The following is a 24,530-nucleotide window of genomic DNA, read 5'->3' as shown; positions in this document are numbered from 1 at the left end:
AGAGAGAGAGAGAACAAACTATAAGATATTATATCTGCCAATGCATACACCAAGTGGCAAGGCTGAAGCCAGGGACCCAGGACTCCATCCAGGTCTTTCACGTGCGTTGCAGGGGTCCAAGCACTTGGGCCATCTTCCAGTGCCTTCCCAGGCACATTAGCAAGGATTGGAAGCATAACAGCCAGGATGGGATGTAGGTATCACAGGTGACGCTTAACCTACTGTGTCACAGCACCAGCCTCCCTTCCTGCACCCCCGACAAAACTTTTCATGGACCAAAGTTCTGTGTCTTCCCTTCACTGTCTGCTGGCTCCCTGAAAGCTGATAGTCATGATTTATTATTATTATTTATTTAAAAGGGAAATAGAGAGAGCATCTGAAGCACCTCCCATCTGCTAGTTAACTCCTCAAATGCTCACGATGGCCAGGGCTGGGCCAGTAACTCAAGCTGGGTATTCACGTGAGTGCAGGGCCCAAGTACTGGAGCCATCACTGACTGCCTCTCGGTGTGTGTTAGCAGGAAACTGGAATGAAGACTGGAGCTCAGACTCAGACCCTGGCACTCCCATGTGGTGCAGAACCCCTTGAGTGCTGTGTAGGGCAGCCGAGAACAAGCACCCCTTTCCCAAGCCTACACAACATAACTCTTCAACCATGCTGTCTTCTGTTTGCTCAGTCACAGCCTCAACGCCTTGCTCATAGGAATTCATTTTACACATGTCAGATTCAAGGGCCACCTTTCACTATTCCTTTTGGTCATCACCTGCCCAGAATGACTTTACGCCTCCTCCCAGCCATACCAAATGGGTCTCAGTGATCAAGCCTCAGACCCACAGCTCACAGCTTTCACCAGCTGCCTTTGGGTCACCACTGTGGCTTCATATCCTCTCTGCTCCTGCGTTCTGGTTAAAGAACTCTTCCGTGGTTGTTCTGTGTGGTAAGGCTGTGGCCAAATGTGGGCCAATCTTTTTGTTGGGGTCTAGGGCAATGCTGGGTTGGTGTGGGTGTTTGGAACAGAAGTTAAAATGGTGCTTGGGATGGATGACAATATCACATGTTGGGAGGGCTTGGTTCAAACCCTGACTCCAGTTCCACTTACAGGTTGTTAATGCACACCCTGGAGACAGCTCCCCAAAAGTTCAAGTCCCTGGATTCCTGCCACCCATGTGGGAGACCAAGGCTGAGCTCACAGCTCCTGGGCACTGGTGCAGTCAATCCACTGGAGAGGAGTTCGCTTTCTCCCCTGACCCTCTGAAAATTAGTTTATACATAATATATATTTTATATATATTATATGCATTTTATATACCTATAACTTAGGTCACTATATAGGCTTATCTCCCCCTAACTCCTGTTGATCCCTTAGATGCTGTTACTACTTCTCTGAGACTTTCAAAACCCAAAGCATAATTGGTAGGAAGTGATTTGCTAATTTTTACCTATTTTTCGTATTTCAACACTAATCTATGCCTATCGAATTTTCTTTAGTAGGCCATGGAGAAAAAAAGAAAGTTAAACAAGAAAACATTGCTAAACAGTAGCTGTTTTCAAAGAAATAATGCTCGTTTATTCTAGTAGAGAAGTATTTTTTCAAGATATTGGTAATATGGTTCCCTTTTCTACACATTCTTTGGGTACATGGATAGAGTGACTGGAAGATGGCTTAATGCCGTGTCACAAAAGTTAGGCTAAGCGTGGCTGTCGCAAGATGCTACGCTTACTCTACTGAGATGACTGGACAGGGCACCTTGTGAAACATGGCAACATTAGAACTGCGCCTGGGTCACAGGTTCTCTGAACTCCACAGTGTCTCTGCCATAGCAATGCCAGCTGAACTGTCCCAGGAACGCACAGGCATCCCCAGAGCACTCTCACAGGTTACCACTGTTCCCTCCACACCAGTTTCCCCTCCCGACCCACTGGGTATCATCCTTGCATTCACCTAATCTTTCTGTATTCACACAACTTCCATCTATATGATGCCTCTGCACTTGCAATCCCATTTAAAAAATAACACGATCAGCACTCAGCACACAGACAAGCCAACAAAGATCGAGAGAGGAGGATAAAAAGGTATGATTTTTACATTAATAATATGGTCTTTAGAGTCTAATTTTAAGGTTTCATGTGTGTGTATATATATATACTATATATATATATATATATCTAAATAGTATGGTATTAGGGGCATTTTTGAGATAGAGTAATAAGAAGTGGGTATTAAAAATAACAGCAGAGTGGCCAGCATTGTGGTAGTGGGTAAAGTTACCACCTGTAATGCCATCATCTCATCCCAAATGGATGCTGATTTGTACTCCAACTTTTAGACTTCCGATCCAGCTCCCTGCTAATGGCCTGGGAAAAGCAGAGAAAGATGGCCCAAGTTCTTGGGTTTATGTCACTCATCTGGGAGACCTAGAAGAAGTTCCAGACTTCTGAATTTAGCCTGGCCCAGTGCCAGGAATAATTGAAGATCCACATCTCACTGAATGACTCAGGTAGTCACGGACCAACTAAGGTGGGGCTACATTGTATTTAACCAGCTAGAATACAGACATACATTAAGGGAGGGGTAAAATAGGAGGGAGATTTTAGGGAGGCTAAGGCCATGAGAACTGAAGCGCACCATGTTAGGCCTTGTATGTTCTAAGCAGGCACTGATTACAGGTGCAAAGGTAGTTCTGATGACATTCCTAGCAGGTGCAAAGGGCCTCAGCTGCTCTTTGGTTCTAAGGTACCACCCTGTCAGAAAGACAAGAGTCACAACTGAACAAAGACAAGGACAGAGGTTGCCAATAACTGGGGTACTTACGGGGCAGTGAGGTAACCCTCCAAAAAGCCGGCCACATACATGATCATCTTATTGCTTAGGGTCTGAGAGCCATACCCAGCTCTGATTTCCAGGACGCCCCAACCTGTGGTTTTCATAGAGTCGTTGTAAAAGCCGTAGGCATCCCCATTCACATCCAACACATTTCTGATTTTCACTGTCTTCTGAGCACTCATCCAGTAGGCGGTTGCATAGGAGACTCCTGGAAGAAAAGGCAACAGGTGTAGAATGCCATCCAGCTGAGCTGTTGACAAATATGTTCTCTAAACCCAACAATTCCAACACATTTGATTTAAAAGCCAGCCGGTTTTGTTAGCATTGGAAAATCCCACACTAGGATTTGTCCTTGTCACGATGGGGGAAAGCCGTAAGCCCCTTCACGGGAGATGAGCCCATAGCGTGAAGAACCAGGTCAAAGCCGGGGGTGCGGAGGAGAGCTGCACAAACATGGGGGTCAGCTCAGGCTAAGGAAGGACTCCACAGGCATGGCCGCAGCTGCAGCTTCTGCCCACCCCATTCACAGAGCAGGGGTGGGGATTTCATAATGAATATCTGCCGTGACTTCCCACATTACCATTCTTAGGCTCCCAATCTTGTATCTCCTACTTAATCCTTCAGACATGGTATCAGGCTCTAATTTTACTGGTTATGTGACTCCATCCTCACAAACCCTGGACTCACACCCATCTCTCTCCCTTCTGGTTCCCTTTGCACCTTCATACAACCCACAGGCTGGCCCCCATGCTCTCACTATCTTCAGGAACTTCATTCCATCCTATTGCTTCCTGTTCCTATGCACTAAAGTGCTCTGTCCCCTTGCTCTGTCTGTGTCTCCCTCTCCTCTCACCTCTCTTTATGCAATGGCTGCTTCCTCTGTAACATAACTTCCTTTGCCTCTCACGTGGGAGACCCAGTTTCAGCCTGTCCCAGCCTCAGCTGTCGTGGGTGCTTAAAGACTGAATCAATAAATGGGAGATCTCTGTTTCTGACTCCCTTTCTTTCTTTCTTTCTTTTTTTTTTTACTTAAAGATTTATTTATTATTTATTGGAATGTCAGATTACAGAAAGAAGCAGAGACAAAGATCTTCCATTCACTGGTTCACTCCCCAAGTGGCCACAATGGCCAGAGCTGAGCCAAACTGAAACCATGAGCTAGGAGCTTCTTCTGGGTCTCCCACACGGGTGCAGGGTCCCAAGGCTTTGGGCCGTCCTCAACTGCTTTCCCAGGCCACAAGCAGGGAGCTGGATGGGAAGTGGAGCTCCTGGGATTAGAACCAGAGCACATATTGGAGCCCAGCAAATGCAAGGTGAGGACTTTAGCCGCTAGGCTGCCATACTGGGTCCCTCTCCTTGTCTTTCAAATTAATGAAATAAATAGAAATTTAAAAGTCTTTCTTCCCATGGTATTAAAGTCATTACTTTCTTTGGAATCTGCTCCCCTCTGCCTTTTCTTTCACTTTCCCCCTGGGTTAGTCTTTGTCATGAACGAGGAGATTTTAAAATAGTTCATGGAAAACAATTGCAGGATGCTTATTTTCTGTGCAAAACATCCTGAAATCCATGTAGATGAGGGGTTTTCAAAAAGTTTAGGGAAAATGAGTATCATGAAAAAAGTACGTATGTATTTCAAAGTTTTTCAGGGATAAAAATAAACATTTTTTAAAAAGATTTACTTATTTTTTTTTATTGGAATGCCAGATCTACAGAGAGGAGAGACAGAGAAAAAGATGTTCCATCCACTGGTTCACTCCTTAAATGGCTGCAATGACCAGAGCTAAGCTGATCCAAAGCCAGGAGCCAGGAGCTTTTTGTGGGTCTCCCACATGGGTGGAGGGTCCCAAGGCTTTGAGCCGTCCTCTACTGTTTTCTTAGGCCATAAGCAGGGAGCTAATGGGAAGTAAACTCAGACCAGCACCCCTATGGGATCCCAGTACTTGTAGTGGGGAGGATTGCCAATTGAGCCACAGCACTGGGCTGCAAAATAAACATTTTCATTTTCCACAAAATTTTAATTCCCATGCACCTCAGAACATATGGTTAACACAATCTGGATAACTCCTTAAGCATTGAAAATTAAAAATACCCCAAATATGAATCACAGGCTCTTTCAACCCAACCTCTATCTTCTGAAACCCAAGATGATTCCTGGCCTCCTCATATCTCATGCTTATGCTCTCCTTTATATCTCATGTTTAACCAAAATGTCCTGAGCTTTCCCATCTTTCCCAGTAACTTCTCCTTCCTCCATTTGTTTCTTTCAACAGAGAAGGAAAGACAGAAATCTTTCATATGCTGGCTCACTTCACAAATGGTTACATAGCTAGGACTGGGCCCGGCTGACGCCAGGAGCTTTATCCAGGCCTCCCACGTGGGTGAAGGGACCTAAGGACTTGAGCCGTCTTCTGTTGATTTCTCAGGTGCATTAGCAGGGACCTGTATCATAAGTGGAGCAGCAGAGACTCCAACAGGGGGCCATATGGGTTGCTGGCATTGCAGACAGTGGCATCACCCATTGCACCACAACACTGACCCTTATCTCTATGCTAGCTTATACATCACAGTTAGCCTGTACTATAGAGGATGCCTTTGTTGAGGTTGCGCCAACCTAATCCAGTCTTAAAAGACAAATTTTTAAAAAATTATTTCAAAGAGACATTTCCCATAAACCGATTCACTCCCCAAATCCTTGGAGCAGCAAGGAGCCAGGAGTCTCCTACGTGAGTGCAGGAACCCACACATGCATCTCCTGTTCCCTTCTGGGATGCACACGAGGAGGAGACTTGAAGCAAGCAGCAGAGCCCCAATACTGATAGGGAACACCAATACCCCAAGTCACATCTCAGGCACCATGCTAATAAATGCCTCCTCTTCGCCTAGTCTTCATTCTCTGCCTAGAGTAGTATTTTTAAGATGTAAACTGCTTTTCTTAGCTTTCTTGCTAAGTAAAAACAAAAGCAAACAAACAGAAAAAAGCCCAACAAACCATCAACGGATTCTGTTTCCAATTAAAAAAAATAAATAAGTAACGGCTTATAAACCAGGTCAAGAAGGCCAAAAAGTTACTTAGCTAACCAGTGTCATCATTGTCACATTAGGTACTTTGTGGTCCAGAAATCATTACATGTGGCTCTCCAACTGTGATGAACTGGGTCAACCCCTCTTGTTTCCATTTACAATTTCGGTTTTTCTGCCTGAACTGGGTCAATCCCTCTTGTTTGCATTCACTGTTTTTTTCCTCTCCTTAACCACTGGCAATCTCAGAATCAGGAAGCAGCGGCCCCTTTGCAGGGGTTCCCTTGTCAACACATCTTCACACCTTCCTACTCGTGGCTCGGTAATTTCCAGGTCTGCTTCTGCTCCACAGACTACAAATTACTTACGGCCAGAGGTGGTTTCCTCAGCATGTTAGTATAATGCCTGGCCCATCACAGGTACTCAGTAAATATTTGCAAAAATAATTCACAACTTTTTCTCTGAGAAAGCATTGCACATCTGCTCTGCTGAAAACAAAGTGTTACATTCAGCTTAGTCATCAAAGACACAGGCTCCCATCCCAGAGTACAAATTTCAGTCCCAGTGACTCTTTCAGATCCAGCTCCCTGCTTATGTGTCTGGGAAAGCAAATGAAGATAGCCCAAACACTTAGGCCGCTGCCATTCAACTGGGCGACCCAGATGGGCCCTCGGCTCCCAGGTTAGACATGGGTGGGTTTTGGGAGTGAGGCAGCAGATGGAAGAGTGATCTATTACCCTAACTTTCAATAACTCTTGAAAAAAGTGGGAGGAGAGCAGAATGACTTCCAGCTTCTGCTTTGGGACTCGAGGGATGGATGTTCGGTCACTCACTGAGAGAGGAAGCAGTTAGGGAGTAGGTATAGGACAGAAGACAAGTTTAATTTGAGGTGTACTGAGTATATGCAGTTAAGAGATTAGAAGCAGGTTAGCTACAAACTGTTATCTTGGGCAATACTCCTAACTGAATCAACTTTTTTTTTGGGTTGTGGTTGTTTTTGATGCAAAGATTATCTCTCAAATAAAGCACTTGGAACTACAACTTATTTAAGGTTAGATTAAGATACTACATGATAAGTCCACATTCCATGTCCAAGTGCTTGGGGCCAATCCTGGCTCTGTTCCTGATTCCAGCTTCCTAGTAAGGTGTATCCTCACACACAGCAGGTAATGGCTCAAGTACTTGGGTCTCTGCTACCCACGTCTGAGACCTAATTTGAGTTCCCAGCTCTTAGCCCCAGCTACTTGCAGGAGTTCAGGAGTAAACCAGCAGATGGAAGATCTGTGTCTCTGTGTTTCAAATAAAATAAGTACTCCTATAAAAATATCATGGTACATTGGCTCAGGAGGCTGGGACTTGGTTAGGCTGAGAAGCTGAGCCTTAAAGAACTAGTCTGAATAGGACTAAATCAATCTACTTAGTAAAAGCATGACCATAATGGCAGTTTTCTTCTTCAGCAACAGTTAAGTGGAAGTGATGCTGTCAGTAGATTCCCAGTGACAGAGAACTGCCCTGCTGTAATGAGGTCCATGGCCCACAAACTGATTGCTCTGACTAATGTCCATGGAAACTTCCCTTCTCTTCCTCCTAAGCACAGTGACTGGTTTTCTAAATTTATTGGTGAGCACAAAGGTCAACAGCTCTTCCAGCATATTCTCTTCTGCCCTCACCTGCACTGAACTTTGCATGGATTTGCAGAGGCATGACTGGTTACAAAGAAAGAAACAGAAAGGCCAGGTTTGTGGCTCAGTGGTTTAAGGCCTGGCTTGGGATGCCCACATTCCTGAGTGCCTGGGCTCAAAATTCTGCCTCCAGCTCTGCTCCAGCAATCCACGCTGCTGAAGCGCCCAGGAAGCAGCAGATGGGGCTGAGTCCCTGCCAGCAATGTGGGAAACCAAGTTCATCGCTCCTGACTTGTGCTGGCCCCAGCCCTGGCTGTTACTGGTACTGAGAGAATGAAGCAAGAGATGGAAGGTCTCTTACTTGATCTGCCATTCTTTCAAAAAAAAAGTGTTTTTTGTTTTTTGGTTTTTTTTTAAATCAACAACACTGGGGGAAAAAAAAGAAGAAGAAGAAAGCAAAAAGCAAAAGCTGCCTGAAAGAGCTTTGCTGGGAGTGGCCACAGAGAGGAACTGGGAAAGACAGCAGGAAGCTGGGGGCTGGCAGCCTCTTTTTCAGTTCTGTCCACAATGCGAGATTCTGACCCTTTCCTGAAACCTGCAAACAGAACCTGCTACACCAATCAGCTTCTGTAAAGCTGTGTGCTTCTGGATCCCCGTGTACCTCTGCTCATGAGCAAAGCTTTCCCCAGGCAGTCCCCATGCGGAACATGCACTGCTCAGTGTGGTACGTGCTTGGAGAATCAAGCCCAACACAGGCTCTCCTTCTATCCCCAGAAGATGTCCTCCATCCCTCCATGGTTTCTCACATTGCCACCCTTTCTTACTTCCCTAAAATACCCATGCTGCTGTTGGCCTTCCTTAAACCTCTTGACAGTTTCAGCCATTTTATATTTCTAAAAAACATCTCCATGGTTGTGATGGTAGTGGAGTTAACAATATGAAAAGACAGAAAAAATTTGAATCCCAAAACTAGCTTTATATAAACTTGCGAAGGCCAGAACCACATCTGCTAGCTGTTCTACACCTACAGCACTGCAGCTGACCAAATAACATGTTGTTTCAACAAAAACCAAGTTTTCCAGAACATTCATTTACAGAAATTGGTCAAAATAATCCAAGTGCTCACATATGTCCTCCAGGTTGGGTAAGAGGGCTTGCGCACATCTCAGCCCTAGTCTATCCAATCCCAAGAGTAAGGATTTTGGATGACATCTGCTTTAGAAGTGTGAAAGTGGAAACTGGGATTTAGATATTTTGAAGAGTATTGTCCTCACAGGCAATGCACTTAATCAGCACTTATTAAATGAATGGAGATATTACTGTCTAGAAACAGAGTTTCTTTTATAAAGACAGAAGAAGCTCCGTCCCTATTATACTTCTATGTAAAAACTCAAACATCTTCGGGCCAGTGTTATGGCTTCGTGCGTTAAGCATCTGCCTACAGTGCCAGCATCCCATATGGACACCGGTTCGAGTCCCTGCTGTTCCATTGCTGACCCAGTTCCTGCTGTTGGACCTGGAAAATCGATGAAAGATGACCCAGATCCTTGGGCCCCAGCACCCACATGGGAGACCCAAAAGCAGCTTCAGACTCCCGGCTTTGGACTGGCCCAGCTCCAGTCTTTGCAGCCATTTTATGAGTGAACCAGAGGACTGAAGATGTCTTCTCTTCCTGTAAATTCCTCTTTCAAATAAAAATAAATCCAGATTAAAATTTTTATTTGCTTGTGTTTGCAGACCAATATTTTCCAAGTTCACTGTTTTTAGCTGAAAAAGAAATAAAAGCCTAATCCTGCTTAGAAATAATTTGTGCACTACTTGTAAGTGGCTTAATCATGCTTTCATATTAGGAACATAATGTTCCAAGGATTTTATTTATGAAAGAGTTCATTTATCAAAGAGCAAGCGATTTTCAACTCTGAACAAGGCAATGTATAATTCAGTAGTAAGAGGAACCAAAACAAAGAAAAAAAAAGACAGAAAGGTAGAATTAACTGGGAGGGGGATAGGTAGAGTATGTTAAATAGAATAAAATCAAATAATCAAATTTGTCTCTCCAGGCAGGACTTGGCAAATAATTCAAGGCTTCTCCTCCTTGAAGAGCTGCTCTCGTGTATGCCACGGGGCAGTCTTTCTTTCCCTGTGTACACTGGCACTGCACTTCCCTTTCAAAGTGCTCTGGGTCAACTGCTCTTTGGCGTTCCAATTTGCTTCAGTCTCTGTATCAGTCACCAGGAAAATAACTAACCCATCTCCAGACAACAGAACTGTAAGTAAGGGTTGTGACTATAGCTCTATCCAGACATTGCAGCCCAAGACTTTTGCCGAGGGGAGGGTTATTCTCGCAAGTGCCCCCAGGATGCTGGGGAGAGGACTGAAGGCAAGAGGGAAGCTAGAGGCTCCCCGCTGCATAAACTGTGGACACTGTGGGCTGTCCCTTTGGATCTATCTGAAGATGTAAGGACCCTGGGAGGCAGCAATGGCAGCACAGATAGCTGGTTCCCTGCCACCTCCATGGGAGACCTGGAGTGAGTTCCAGGCTCCTGGCGTCTGCTCGCAATTATTTTAGTGCTTGTGGAGTGAACCACTGGATGCCAGTCTGCTCACTCACTCCCTCCCTCTGTCTCCCAGACACAGACTCACACACATATTCTTTAAAATTTGCTGTAAGAAGCACACTCCTTCATTCCCAGACTTAACAGGTGTTTCAGAACACGACTGATTCCCAAGACACTCTTGGGTGCAAAGCAGTAGACTGCATGCAGGGCAGCTGAAGTGCTTAAGGTGACACCTGCAAGAAGCTGGCACTGAAGGTAGGGGAGAGTAGGTAAGGGGGTGTTACTCACCTGACGCTTTTGGTAAGGAGAAAGAGAGTTTTTCAAAAAGAGCTGCAAAGTAACAAAACTCCTGTGCAGCAAACTGCTAGTGGCTTGCTTTGGTCTGGAAACATCACTTGGCATCTTCTAGAAACAAACCTGTTCCTCACTGCCAACTGACATCACCATTCTTGCCAAAAACCTCAGCAACAAAGGTCCATGTGCCCCATCTGACTCAACTCTTGGTTCCATGCTCATCCAGGTCTCTCAGTAGTTATACACATTGATGGGTAGCTGGTCCAACAGACCTGATCACAAGCCCCTTAGGAGGGAGGGGTGTCATCTCCTATTTCATTGCACCTAATCCCTTGGACACAGTAAAATCCTTTTTAGACTATGTTGCTACCTCAGTTTCAATCCATCACCCTGTCTGAAAATAACACCTGGCAACAGATTCATGTCAAAGTCACAGCACAGGGGCCAGTGCAGTGGGTCACCAGGCTGATCCTCCACCCACAGTACCAGCATCCCAAATGGACAATGGTTCTCGTCCCAACTGCTCTGCTTCTGAACCAGCTCCCTGCTTATGGACTGGGAAATCAGCAAAAGATGGCTCATGTCTTTGGGCCACTGCATTCAAGTGGGAGACCCAGGAAAAGCTTCTGGCTCCTGGCTTAGGATCAGCTCAGTTCTAGCCATTGTAACCATTTGGGGAGTTAATCAGCAGATGTAAGATCTCTCTCTTATTTCGTGTGCGTGTGTCCTCTCTCTAAATCTTCCTTTCAAGTAAAAATAAATCTTTTTTAAAAATTCACAGCATATCAATAGTCAATTTATAATTATAAATCAAAAAATTGGGGCCTTGGGACTGGCCCAATGGCCCACTGGCTAAATTCTCTCTATGTACACACTGGAATTTCATATGAGCACCAGTTCATGTCCTGGCTGCTCCACTTGCCATCCAGTTCTCTGCTTGTGGTCTGGGAAAGCAGTTGAGGACAACCCAAAGCCTTGGCATGGGAGGTCTGGAATAAGCTCCTGGCTCCTGGCTTCAGATTGGCCATTGTGGCCAGTTGGGGAGTGAACCAGCAGACGGAAGATCTTTCTCTGTATATCTGTAAATCTGCCTTTCCAATAAAAAGAAGTAAATCTTAAAAAAAAAATTGGAGGTCTTAGATTTACAAATCTCTCTAAAAAGAGAACTATTGGGTTAAGTAATCCAACATTCCCTTTTGCCAGAATTATTACTACATCTGCAAGGATGATGAACACATTTCAGAGCAAACCTATCTCTTTCTTGTGGTTTGCTCACATTGTCTTCAAATCTCTGAAGCAACGGACTTTCACAACTTTCCCTAAGATTATAACACAAAGTCTGTCATCTCTGTGGACATAGCTTCAAGATTGAGATAGGAATTTCCTCATAACTGCACTACCTCTATTTCATTCTTAACCACATTCAGCAAATTTGCTTTGCAGTTGTACAAAGTGGCTACACAATGTCATTATGAACCCATTTCCCAGCACGTAGCAAAGCTGAATTTTTAAAAGATTGAGAAGTTGTAGAAACTCCTAGAATCTACTCCTTTAAGAATGACAGAACTTAATGCATGAAGAAAACTGAAAGTATTGAAAAAAAATAGTCCTATGAGATTTACACCAGGGCCAGTTCTGCTTCCTCTTTTGCTGCATCTATAGTCAATGCTTTAGAATTTGGAAGCCAACAAAAGCACAGATAAAAAGTGGCAACGGACAATTAATGCTTCAAGAATTAGGAGGCAAAAAGCTCTGTTCCGCGAGTGAGGATAAACTCCCAGGACAGAGTTGCATATTTCAGTGTACATACTAGGAAAACCAGGGGGTAGCTGTCATGGTCTGGTAGCTTAAACCACTGCTTGAGATGCCTATGTCATTTATCAGAGTCTGGTTCAAGTCCCAACTACCTAGCTTCCCATCTAGCCTTCTGTTAACACTGGTTACCGCTCAAATACTTAGGTCCCAGCAATCCATATATACATATAGCAAGATCAAAATGGTATACTTGACTTAAGACTTTAGCCTGGCCCAGTCCTGGCTATCGCAGGCATTTAGCAACTGAACTAGTGGGTGGAAGATCTCTCACTCTCCATCACTCTCCTGTTCAAGAAAATAAAAAACAATCAAAAATCACACAAAAATTTTTTTAGAAATTACTCTGTTCAACTTTTGAAGGATTCTTTTTCATTTTTATCTAAATAAAAATTTGCATCTTTCTTACCCAATTCCTGTTTCTGGAAGGATTGGAATATAAAATTAAAAAAAATTTCAATTTGAAAGTGAGAGTTACAAAGGAGGGAGAGAAAGAGGAAGAGATCTCCCATGTGCTGGTTCATTCCCCAAATGGCCGCAATGGTCTGAGCTTGATCAGACCAAAGTCAGGAGTTCATCTAGGTCTCCTCTGTGAGTAGCAGGAGTCCAAACTCCTGGGCCATCTTTCTCTCTCTCTGTCACTCTGCTTTTCAAACAAATACAATAAAATACAGCAAAGCTTTTTTTTTTTTTTAATGCACTTAGGAAAAAGTAATCAAGGTGCTTCTAGCCAGTCAGGTTTATTATTATTATTATTATTATTATTATTATTATTGACAATCTTTACATAGTTAATTAGGGTAAAAATGTTCAAGGGCTACAGAAAAGTGGGTAAGATTATTATTTCCACATTGTTTCTTTTATGTATCTGAGGTAAAAGGGGATATTAACGGAGAAGCCCCACCCAGTCTCCTACCCACCCAGGATCCCTGATGTGGGGCATGCTCCGAGGGTCCTAGCAAGTCAGTTATCACCAAGTAAAGCAACCTAGGAAGCAGCTCATTGTTTCTGGAAAAATCCTCAGATGTTGGGCCATGATTAAGGAAACAGCTTGCTTTTATTACTGCTCATTAACTTCACAGCACATGAGTAGTCATCTGCAATCCTGTCTTACCAAGACGTACACACTGCCTTCCCAGAGAGAGGCACCACTACTGACAGAGAAAACCAACCACCCAATGCCCTGGGGGTACTGCAGAACAGGCACCGATCCTCACAACAGCCCCCTGTGATCGACACAACCGTTATACCCACTGTACAGATGAGGAAACTGAAGAGATGGAAAGACTACCTGAAGGCCACACAGCAGGTGACAGAGCAGGTGTCAGATGCTCATTGTTGTTCCATTTCGGGAATCTTTTTTTTTCTTTTTTAAGATTCATTTATTTTTATTGGAAAGTCAGATACACAGAGAGGAGGAGAGACAGAGAGAAACATCTTCTGTCTGCTGATTCACTCCCCAAGTGGCCGCAACGGCCAGAGCTGAGCCAGTCTGCAGCCAGGAACCAGCAGTCTCCTCTAGGTATCCTACATGGGTACAGGGTCCCAAGGCTTTGGGCCATTCTCAACTGCTTTCCCAGGCCACAAGCAAGAAGCTGGATGGGAGGCAGGGCCACTGGCACATGAATCAGTGCCCATATGGGATCCTGGCACATGCAAGTTGAGGACTTTAGTCACTAGACTACCATGCTGGGCCCCATTTCTGGAATCTTATGCCACTTAAAATCATACTTCCCAGAAACAAGAACTTCCTGGTAAAGGGCAAACACACAGAATAGCCAGGACAGAGACTCAAATGCGTTTGTAAAACACAACTCCCTAGAGTTAAAGAAGCCATTGAGGCTGGTCCCAAACACAGGTCGACCAAGTCACCAACAGGGTGGATGGTTCCCAGGACAGTGAACTCTTTCACAACCAAAGGTGTCAGTTCCCCAAAGAGGGACTCTGGAGCAGGCACAGGCAGGTAAGCCATCTCCTGTGACTCCAGCATCCCAGTAAGGGGCCAGTTTGAGAGGTCCGGCTGTTCCACCTTTCTTTCATCCAGCTCTCTGCTAGATCTACACCTAACAAAGCAGCAAAGCTGGCCCACATCCTTAGGTCCCTTCCACCAGTGTGAGAGATCCCGGTGCAGCTCCTGGCTCCCGCCTGGCCCAACGCTGCTCACTGCAGCCCTTTGGAGAGTGAAACAACACATGGAAGATCTCTCTCTGTTCAGATCTCCCTCGCTCTCTGTAACTCTGCCTCTAAATAAAATGAATATATTTTTTAAAAAGACAAGGTGTAACTTGTAAATCTCGAGTGGACATTGGTGAGCCACAGAAGTATGGGAAGAGCAGCCTAGTGGGACAGCTGTGCCGGGCAAGCACCGGCACCTCCTTGGCTGACTCAGGTTTCCAGTACCTCCTAGGGGAGAGATGAGCCAGGCCCCCAGCTTTTTACTGCCTGACAGGTGGTTTGGTAACACTGAGGCTATGCCTCCAGAAGGCTATGCACATATTCTCGCCACCTGACAGTTACATCTCTAGTGAAGAATGAACAATTAGCAAGTCTGGTGACGTGCCTATCAGAATGAATCAGCTGCTCTGCATCTGACATGATCTGGAGCAGTGGAGACGCAGAATTTCTCAAGGCCAGCCAGTTTCTGAACCAGTTTTACCAATACACACGTCGCTGGGTGAGTCAGCAGCCGATGCACCTCTTTCACTGCTGGTAACTCAATTTCACTGCACAGGATACTTTAAAAACAAAATTGTATGGGGACATTCTAAAGACACATTCTGAAGACTCTGCAACCTGGGAAGATCAACAAAACACCATTCTCTCTCTCTTGAGCCTATAACGCAAGCTCTTCAGTGTGCGGCGTGCTAAGTTCAGAGTGCTGTGCTGGGAACTTCGGAAAGCATATGACAAGCAGGAGATGGCAAAGCGCCTGCTCCCTGCTCTCAAGTAGTTCGCAGTCTGGAAGATTAAGACAAACAACAACAAAGCTGCAGTTCACTCCCTGCTAATTTGTTCCTGGGAAAGCAGCAGATGACTGCCCAAATACTCGGGCCCATGGATCCAGGTGAGAGGTCCGGATGCAGTAACAGGTTCCTAGCTGCGGCCTAGCCCAGGCTTGGCCACTGTGGCTACTGTGAAGATTTCTGTCTAACTCTACCTTGCAAAATTACAATTTTTTTAAAAAAGATTTATTTATTTTTATTGGGAAGTTAGATATACAGAGAGGAAGTTCTTCTGTCCAATGATTCACTCCCTAAGTCATGACAACGGCCGGAGCTGAGCCGATCTGCAGCCAGGAGCCAGGAGCTTCTTCCGAGTTTCCGATACGAGTGCAAGGTCCCAAGGCTTTGGGCCTTCCTCAACTGCTTTCCCAGGCCACAAGCAGGGAGCTAGATGGGGAGCAGGGCCACTGGTACATAAATCAGTGCCCATATGGGATCCTGGTGAGTTCAAGGTGAGGACTTCAGCCACTAGGTTACCATACCTGGTCCCAAAATTACAAATCTTAAACAAGTAAACAGAATGCTACAATGGAAAACACACAAGTATGCAGCAGAAGAGCCACCAGAGATCATATGTGTCTGCAGCTACTCATGTAAGCATGGGCAGGTGTCCTCCGAGCCCATGCAAGGAAGCCTTTCCACTCTGCTGGGCATGGTCCTGCTGGGTTGCTTTACTGCTGCACAAACACCCTCACTTTTAATCCAGACACAAAGTCCATTTCCTACATAGGCAACTCAGTTTACGACGCAGTGTCTTGTGGCTGGTGCTGCAGAGCAGTGGGTAAAGCTGCCACTGTATCCCATCTGGGCACCGGCTCAAGTCCCAGCTACCCCACTTGTGATCCAGCTCCGTGCTAATGCACCTGGGAAAGCAGCAGAGGATGGCCCAAGTGTTTGAGCCGCTGCACCCACGTCTGAGAAGTTCCTTACTCCAGGCTTTGGACTGGTCCAGTTCCTGCCATTGCAGCCATTTGGGCAGTGAACTACAGGAGGAAGATCTTGTGTCTCTCCTTCTTTCTCTGTAACTCTGCCTTTCTAACAAAAATAAATATATTCAAAAAAATTTAAATGTCATATATATATATATATGAGGGTCTTAAAATGCAGTGTCTTCTTGAATAAACAGTGCACCAATTTCAGAAAAGTCAAGTTTTCCAAGCTTTCCTCCTTATCTCCCTGGCCACCTCCTCCACCTCTGGAAGCATTAAAAGTAATCTCAGAGCCCAGAAGAACATAAAAGGAAGGACAATTTCAACCAGTATTGCAGACATAAAACCCATTTTCTTTTCTGGGATGCATTCAAGTTTCGCCCAGGGATGTCTACATTGGCACTTTCTCTGCACTAACAGGTGGCACCTCTGTAGTCAAGGCCAAGAATGGGCCGTGCAGGGTTGGTAGGGTCAAGATCCTGCAGGTGTCTCTCTGCTGACCTCGGAGGACAGGCCAGACTAGAAAGGTTGAAGACCGGAAAGCGATGATGGGGCAACGTGTAAAGCAAAGGCCTTACTGTCCCCTCACTACAGACGCTTGCTGATGGTAGGTGCTGTAACCAGAACCAACACACACATGTGGGAAAGGGGCCCCCTCCCCAGACCCCACCCTATTCTTGGCCAAGACAAGGAATTATGAAGTCATGGTTAATCCTCTTTTAAAATGAGTATTGTGGTGTTTCAAGTCCTTAGAGTTCACAATCTTGGACACATTAACAACGCAGGTGACAAATCCAAGACTTGGTTGGGGGGTTGGGGGCTGGGAGGGAAGGTGTGGCTGAGCATCCACACAGGTTGGACCTACAACCTGTTTACCAAGATGAGTTATGCAAATACCCTATGGCATCTCGGCTGTCTTCACTCACTGTGCTATATTTAGGCAAATGACCAAGAGCCTCCCAATCTCAGGGTTATCTGTACAATGGGGATTACAATCCTGAACAATCTTGTTCAGTGCAGGTTCAATGGAAACATAAAGTCCTTTAGTACACTGCCCAGCGCCTGTCAAGCTGGAAATACCACGCTGCCATCATGATTTGAGGCCAAAGTCACCGTCAGTTGTAGTTGGGCAAAGCAATTGGAAACCTGGGATCCCATCACCCTACGTACCGGGCATGTATATTTAGATGTCCTTTCGCTGGAAGTCTTAGGACGGGCCAAGGCTGTGTGGGCCAGGAGTCAGGGCTGGAGCAGCTCCATGACCTGCCGACACTTGGTGACTCAAACTTTTTTAAGTTCTCAGAAGCGCACCACACACCCTCCAGAGGTGCCGAGGCTTGGCAAAGCTGAGGCAGAACTGCCCAGTCCCGGCCACCCAAGCATGCTCCTTGGCATTTACCTCAAAACAAGATACCTCCCCCCCCTCCCCTCCCGCCTCCCTGCCCTTGCGAGGGAACTTGGCAGGACTTGGAGCTGGCGCTCGGGCGTACGAGGCAGGTGCCCCGCGGCCTCTCCCACGAGAGCCTGGGTTCCGGCCGGCAGGGCGCGCGCGCCGCTCACCTTTGGCGCTCGGCCGTTCCGCGGCGGCCAACAGCAGCGGGAGCAGCAGCAGCAGCGGCCGGGGCAGCCAGGGGGACATGGCTCCGCTCGGCGGGAAGGCGCGCGTTGCGGCCGGCGGCGGCAGCTGGCGTTCGGCAAGGGCGGCTCTCCGAGCGCCAGTCGGGCGCCTCCCCTCAGAGACTGGAGCGTTCTTTACTCTTGCATTCGAACTGCTCTTTTGGGGCAGCTGCTTCTTCTTTTAAGGGGCGAGGAAGTTTCACGTGGCCCGAGGAACAACCTTCGCCCAATTGGACCCCGCCTGCAGAAGGCGGGCCGTTTGGGGCTGAGCCGCAGGCGACCTGTGAGCGGGGCAGCACGTGTGGGAAACGCCGGGGCTGGCGCGCGGCTTTCCCCGGGCGCGTCAGACAGTTTTGCGACCCAGGATCGAAAGAATTAGTTCATGTCTACACCACCTGCTTTTGCCTGCAGGGTCGACTCCACCTGTGTCGTCACCTCTGGTGAGGCACCCAGAGCAACGGTGAAATGCATGCCCCCACCTACACAAGACTTTGGGCTTCCGCGGACGCCCTCCCAGCTTCCTCAGGCCTCAGGAATTTGCGGTGCCTCTTGGTCCCGGGCTGCTCAGCCCAAGTCCAGCATCGCAACTTCGGCTTCTTTCCTTGCTGTCTTCATTGGCGGGAGCCGGTCCTGGAGCGAGATTTCCCTGAACCGCTGTGAGGTCCCCATTGCCGTGCAGAGGCTGTTGAACGAGACATTGTGAAGTAGGCAAAGATCAAGCCTTGACTGTGGTATTGTGAAGGCAGCAGAGGGAGCCTGGGTGACATTGTAAAGCAAGCCGAAGGCATGGCATCTGTTCAGTAAAGGCTCCAGGTGCCAGAGAGCCGAGCACAGTTGAGAGCAGACCCCGACTCAGACAAGAAGGATCTCAAATTGTGGACACGAATATCCCTAAGAAGTCGCCGCTGGTGCTGTGAGAGCTGTGCTTCAGGTAGGCTGGTGACAGGGTCTAGAGGGGACAGGGTCTAGAGGGGACAGGGTCTAGAGGGGACAGGGTCTAGAGGGGACAGGGACTCGGGCAGTGACCCAGGCGCCTCTCCCCGCTCTCCTGGCCTCTCTTCTAAGCTGAGGTAAAGTGTCCATGTGTGAGGAGAAAATACATTTGTGACTGTCGGTACTGAAGGGATGGAAGACTTCACGCAACCTGTCCGTTTTCCCTCAAGTTGGAAAGTAAACACGGAAGGGACTCCTGAGCGTTTTGGTTGTGTTGCGGGGAGAGCCACAGGAGGGCCTTCAGCGATGTAGCGCCTCCAGGAATATTGGAATCATGCTTCCCTCTGTTCGCCTTCTCTGCTTTACTAACCTGACCACTCAAGAAGTCCCGCGTCCTGACAAAATACTGTCAAAATGCCCTTTGTGAGCTCTGAGGCAGTTAGCCATTTATAGTCATCAAATGTCTGTTCGCTCTCATGGCCCAGGAGCAGAGGGCTGAACTAGACTAGGCCCCTGCCCACAGTCTTGCCTTCTGGTGGGGGAACCACTGTGCGTATCAACAGATGCCTTGAATCACAGCTAACATTCTGGACCAGATAATTATTGATTATCTGGAGTTGCCCTGGGCGTCCCCTGACTCTTACCCGCTGGAAGCTGCTGGCACTTCCCTGTCACCCCACACAGCCACTGTGACCAGGGATGATGTGTCCAGACTTTATCAACTGTTCCTCTAGGCAGCAAAATTGCCACTCATTGGAAATCACTGGATTCGATGGTTATCTTTTACACACACACACACACACACACACACACACATCTGGAAGGGAAATGAGTTGTAAAAGTCTTATGTTAAAACTGAGTTGAGGTGGACCCAAGAAAATCCTGCTTGTGAAATGTTTTACCACTTCCACAGAGGACTTGTGTGGTTTGGGGCTCCTCATCACCCACGACCCCATTTCTGAAATCAAGTTGACTGTTGGACCCCTCAGGTTTGGAGATGTTATTGAGCAAGGGTGTATTTCCACTGCCAGTGATTCCATTGAATTGAATTTGAAAATGCCAACAGTTCCTCTGGGGAAAAACAGTGAGTAAGACTAGGATTGCAGCACGGAGTAATTTCGTGTGTCCAAACGGAAGGACTCCTGTGACAGCAGGGGCTGGCAGCAGCTAGCAGCCTTCAGGGGAGTGTCTGCAGGATTGTGTCCTGTGAAAATGGCTAATGGCAATGCTGCAACCTCCCCTGGGAGGCATCCAGGCAGGTTCCTTATCCCAGTGGGAGGAATCAGCATCCATCCGGGAGCTGGAGAACCTGGACAGAAAGGAGAGAGAGGAAGCCGTTAGTATCTAAGGCTGGTGTCCAGCTGCAGCGACAGTGACAGGAACAGGGGTCTCTAGGGGCTGTGTAATTCTTTCCTTCTTATAACAGAAATGAAAATTAGGTAGGTCCAAATGAAAAGCTCGAAAAGTGAATTTCTTTTCCAAGAAAATATGATTTAGCTAGTGTTTGAAAGTACAGTGACTAAAATTTTTTTTTAAGATTTATTTATTTTATTACAAAGTCAGATATACAGAGAGGAGGAGAGACAGAGAGGAAGATCCTCTGTCCGATGATTCACTCTCCAAGTGAGCCGCAACGGCCGGTGCTGCGCCGATCCGAAGCCGGGAAGCTGGAACCTCCTCTGGGTCTCCCACGCGGGTGCAGGGTCCCAAAGCTTTGGGCTGTCCTCGACTGCTTTCCCAGGCCACAAGCAGGGAGCTGGATGGGAAGTGGAGCTGCTGGGATTAGAACCTGCGCCCATATGGGATCCTTAGCCGCTAGGCCACGCCGCCGGGCCCAGTGACTAAAGTTTTTAAAGGTGTTTATTTTTCCTTAAGAGAAACAGAGTTCTATCCACAAGTTCACCCCCACATCCCAGATGCCTGCCATAGCTGGGGCTGCTGGACCAGGCCAAAACCAAGAGCCAGGAACCCAACCCAGGTATCCCATGAGGGTGCTACTTGAGCCATCACCTGCTCCCCCCAGGGCGCCTGTTTGCAGAGAGCTGGAATGGAAAATAGGGCTGCTGTTGCAACCCATGCATTCTGATAATGGATGCAGCATTCCAGGTCTCTGGTTAAAATACATAGTCCCTTGTTTTTTTTTTTTTTTAAGTTTTTTAATGTCAAATTTAAGGCTACTCAATATCTTTGGGAGTCAAATCCTAAGCACCTTTTGTTTCCTCTGTGTCCTTTTGCTTGAGGTTGGTCTGCGTTTTGGGGGTTGGCCCAGGGGATCTACTCCTTGACATGCTCTTGGCCTGCTGGCTTTCCCTAAGAGGTGCTGTGTCTCCAGTGATCTGAAGGAACTGTGGCGCCCAGGAGTCTGGTGCCGGTGTCTGCAGCAACTCCTTTACCTCACGTTTTGATTTTTTTGCATATTCTGTATATTTGACAGGGTAATGCTAGCTTCAGTGACAAACTTTAGAAAATCAATGGATTAATGCAACAAAGTTGTATCTCTGGTTCGTGGGTAAGTTCAGTATGAGTTATTAATTGGAAGGTGGCTTTCCTTCATACAGAAATTTAGGAAATTGCTGTTCTTTCATCTTCTGTCTCCACCATCCCCTAAAGCAGAGGTTCCCAAACTCTTGTGGTTTATACTACCTTGAAGTTCCAGGAATAGATTTTCAGAGCTATGGACCAAAGGAAATACATAACATCTATTTTTATTAAGTAGTGAGGAACAAACTATTTAATAACAGTCTTTTTGTTTAATATACATTTAATATACATTCTGTAAGAATTTACAGTATCCCAATGAACCCTGTCCATTCATTATTATATGTTCTGCTATTATTGTTCCCTGTAAATATTTAATATATCCTTAGGTACCCTCTGTAATTCACTAAAGTTGTTAATACTGTAGGCCAGAACCATGATGCTATCACTTTGAAGTCTTCTCTTTCAACAGAAGGGGAAAGAGTATGGGGGTCAGGTGCTTGGGCATTTTTAAAATTTGTTTATTTTAAAGACACAGTTACAGAGATAGGAGAAAGAGATCTTCTAATCACTGGTTCACTCCCCAAATGCCCGCAACAGCCCAGGCTATGTCAGTCCAAAGCCAGGAGCCAGAGGCTTTGTCTAGGTTTCCCACATGAGTGCTGGGACCCAAGGACTTGGGACCTCCTCCACTAATTCTCCAGGCACGTTGAAAGGGAGCTAGATGAGAAATGGAATAGCCAGGACTTGAACTGGTGTCCAGATGGGATCCATCATCCCAGGGAGTGGCCCATCCCATTCCGACACAATCCTGGCCCTGCCCTCTGACATCTTGATCATTTCTGGTAACATTCCACTTGCAAGAACTTGATACATGGTGCACATGCTTGCAAGGCTGGGAAATACAGCCTGTAGCCAGAATGTCACCTCTCAGTATGGAGGTGAGAACATGCATTTTGGGTAGGCAGTCAGTCAGTCCTGACACACATGGCACCCTCTCCATCTGAACTTAGGGATCTCTTTGGTTCTTTGACTCATTCTCAGTTCCTTTGAGCTCTAGGGAAGTGGCCGGGAGGGTTTACTGATGCTCTGATCTAGTGTACATCAACCAGTGAGCCTGTCAGTCAGTCGCCTGCGTAGGTCACAGGGGCCCACATTCTTGGGCCATCATCAGCTGATTGCCCAGGCAACTCAGGGGTGACCACACACAATGTTTGATCTGTAATTGAATACTGAGGAGAATATGAGGGGAGGGAAGACAGGAGAGGATATTTGAATAAAGACTACACGAGATAGTATTTTATATCTTTAACTTATTGGGTTAAATATTTTGTGGGGGCTGATGTTGTGATGCAGTAATTAAGCCACTGCCTGCAATGCTGGCATCCTTGTGGGTGCCAGTGGGGATCTCTGCTGGTTCACTTCCAGTTCAGCTCTCTGTTAATGGCCTGGAAAAGGCAGTGGGAGACAGCCCAGGTGCTTGGGTCTCTCACCCACATAAGAGGACTGAAAGAAGCTCCTGGCTCTCGACTGCAGCCTGGCCTCACCCTTTCCATTGTGGCCATTTGGGGAGTGAATCAGCAGTTGGTTTTTCTGTCTCCCCTCTCTCTGTAACTCTGCCTTTAAAATAATTTTTTTTTTAAAGAAAAGTATTGTGGATATGCAGGATAGCCTGTTATGATGGGACACAGATGTTGTGGAATGTCATGATGCTTGCAACTTACTTTCAAATGGTTTGGTAAAAATAATTGCACATATGCATGACTGAAGTATAATAATTGGGTGGGGGTTTCAGCAAAGATTAATTTAAAGAGATGGGCTTTAATGATACTTTACTGACTTCCTAGCTGGCTTTTATTATGGTCTAGTTTTTCTTTTTCTAAACTTCCATCAGTGCCTGTGCCCTAGGCATTTCTTCTTTGCAGCTCTTTGCAACCAGCCCATTATTTCTTTATCAGTGCTACTTTCCAGCCTAAACATATCAGTCTGCTCAGTCCTGGAGGCTAAACTTTAGTTCAGCCTAGGTTTGTTTCCCCACTGGTTCACGTATCAAAAAGGCTGTGAGGACTGGGACTACTCCAAGCTGAAGCCAGGAGCCTGGAACTTCATTCAGGTTGGGTCTCCAGTGTAGGTGTCAGGAGCCCAAGATTTTGGGCTCTCACCTGCTGTTTTTCAAGGCATTTTGGCAGGGAGCTGGATAGGAGGAGCCACTGGGACTTGAACCAACTCTCTGATATGGGATTTTGGTGTCACAGGCTGTGTGACTTTAAACCCATAATGCTGGCTCCTACATCCAGCTTCCCACTGAAATAAATAATAAATATGATGCTAATAAATAGAATTTTTAAAATGTGGTCTGTCTCCAGGAGAATATGAAGAGAATAACATTATGCAAAAAAAATATAACAAAAGCTGTGAATATTCTAGTGGAGGAAAAATGTCTGCAAAGTGTGAAGAATCAGATTGACTTAGACTTCTCTGAAATCTGAAATTCCAAAAGGGAACAGAGTCCCATCTACTGTCCTTTTTAAGGAGAAAGATTGAGATCATGAAATCGTATACTCAGTTCAAATGACAAGTCAAAATGAAGGCCTGAAGATTAAAAAATGCAAAAATTTAATATCAAAACTTTTGTTTTAGTATCTTCAATAAGAATCTGTCTTTATCAACCGAGTTGGCTCAGTATTCTTGCTAACAGAGATGGCTCGGTCAGAGGTTCTTGTGTTCCCATAAGAAATTTCAGACACAAGACAGGAAGAGACCATAACAAGCTAGTAAAGCTTAATAATGATAATACGCTTGATAGGAGGTGAGGCAGGCAACCCCACAAGGAACATGGAGTTTATATTGATGTGGGCTCATCATTTCTCTCCACCTACACCCCCTTTTCTGGACAATTGCTGTGTGGAGGGCTTTCCTGATCAGAAATCTGTGCAATTCCTCCCAGGACTTGTGATTGGGCCTAACAGCCCCCTTGGCACATGAGGAGAGGGAAGAATTGTGTGAGATGTCTTTGTGTAATGGCCAGAACCCACGTAACCAGATTATCAGACATGGGCAAGACAAATGTTGGTCTGTGTGCAATGCATGCTTCTAAGTTTCTTCCCTCACTCAACCACCATGAAATTTCTGGATTTGTTCTTTAGCCCTTCATGCGTAGGCCTTCAGAGAATTGACACTCACAGGTGCGCCCTGAAACCTGAGGCTCAGCCTGCTCCTGATGCTTCCATGGGCTGGACTGCATCCCTTGGCTGGCTTCCTTTGGATCTGGGACGCAAAGGGCGTTTCTAAAGCTGCATTCCTCCTGGAACAATTCAGACTTCTTGGTTTGGCTGGTGACTATCTTAAGGACTTGCCCATGCTTTTCTGTGCAGTAGTCACTATCAGGCAACTTGGTGGAGTATTGTGCCAACAAGAATTACACAACAGAAGCAAAGTTACAC

General features: G+C 46.3%; 1 protein-coding gene across 2 annotated transcripts in view; it reads right to left on the bottom strand.

Annotated features, from left to right (window-relative positions):
* Nucleotides 1-18,295, bottom strand: part of PLBD1 (phospholipase B domain containing 1) — a 45,307-nt gene extending 27,012 nt beyond the window's left edge. Inside the window, exons 1-2 of one of the 2 annotated variants that reach the window (XM_036497322.2) lie at nt 17,620-18,295; nt 2,813-3,032 (exon numbers count right to left, since the gene is read on the bottom strand). In XM_036497322.2, coding sequence (XP_036353215.2) covers nt 2,813-3,032; nt 17,620-17,698 — 299 coding nt within the window. In that variant the 5' untranslated portion in view covers nt 17,699-18,295. Of the gene's footprint in view, nt 1-2,812; nt 3,033-17,229; nt 17,394-17,619 lie in introns of those variants that run through there. The other variant, XM_058655763.1, reaches the window with a different exon arrangement.
* Between the last annotated feature and the right edge of the window lie 6,235 nt (nt 18,296-24,530).

Source organism: Ochotona princeps, chromosome 27 (assembly GCF_030435755.1).
Source record: "Ochotona princeps isolate mOchPri1 chromosome 27, mOchPri1.hap1, whole genome shotgun sequence".
Lineage (NCBI taxonomy): Eukaryota > Metazoa > Chordata > Mammalia > Lagomorpha > Ochotonidae > Ochotona > Ochotona princeps.
Note: the sequence above shows the minus strand (reverse complement) of the source record. Positions and strands in the feature narration are given on the sequence as shown.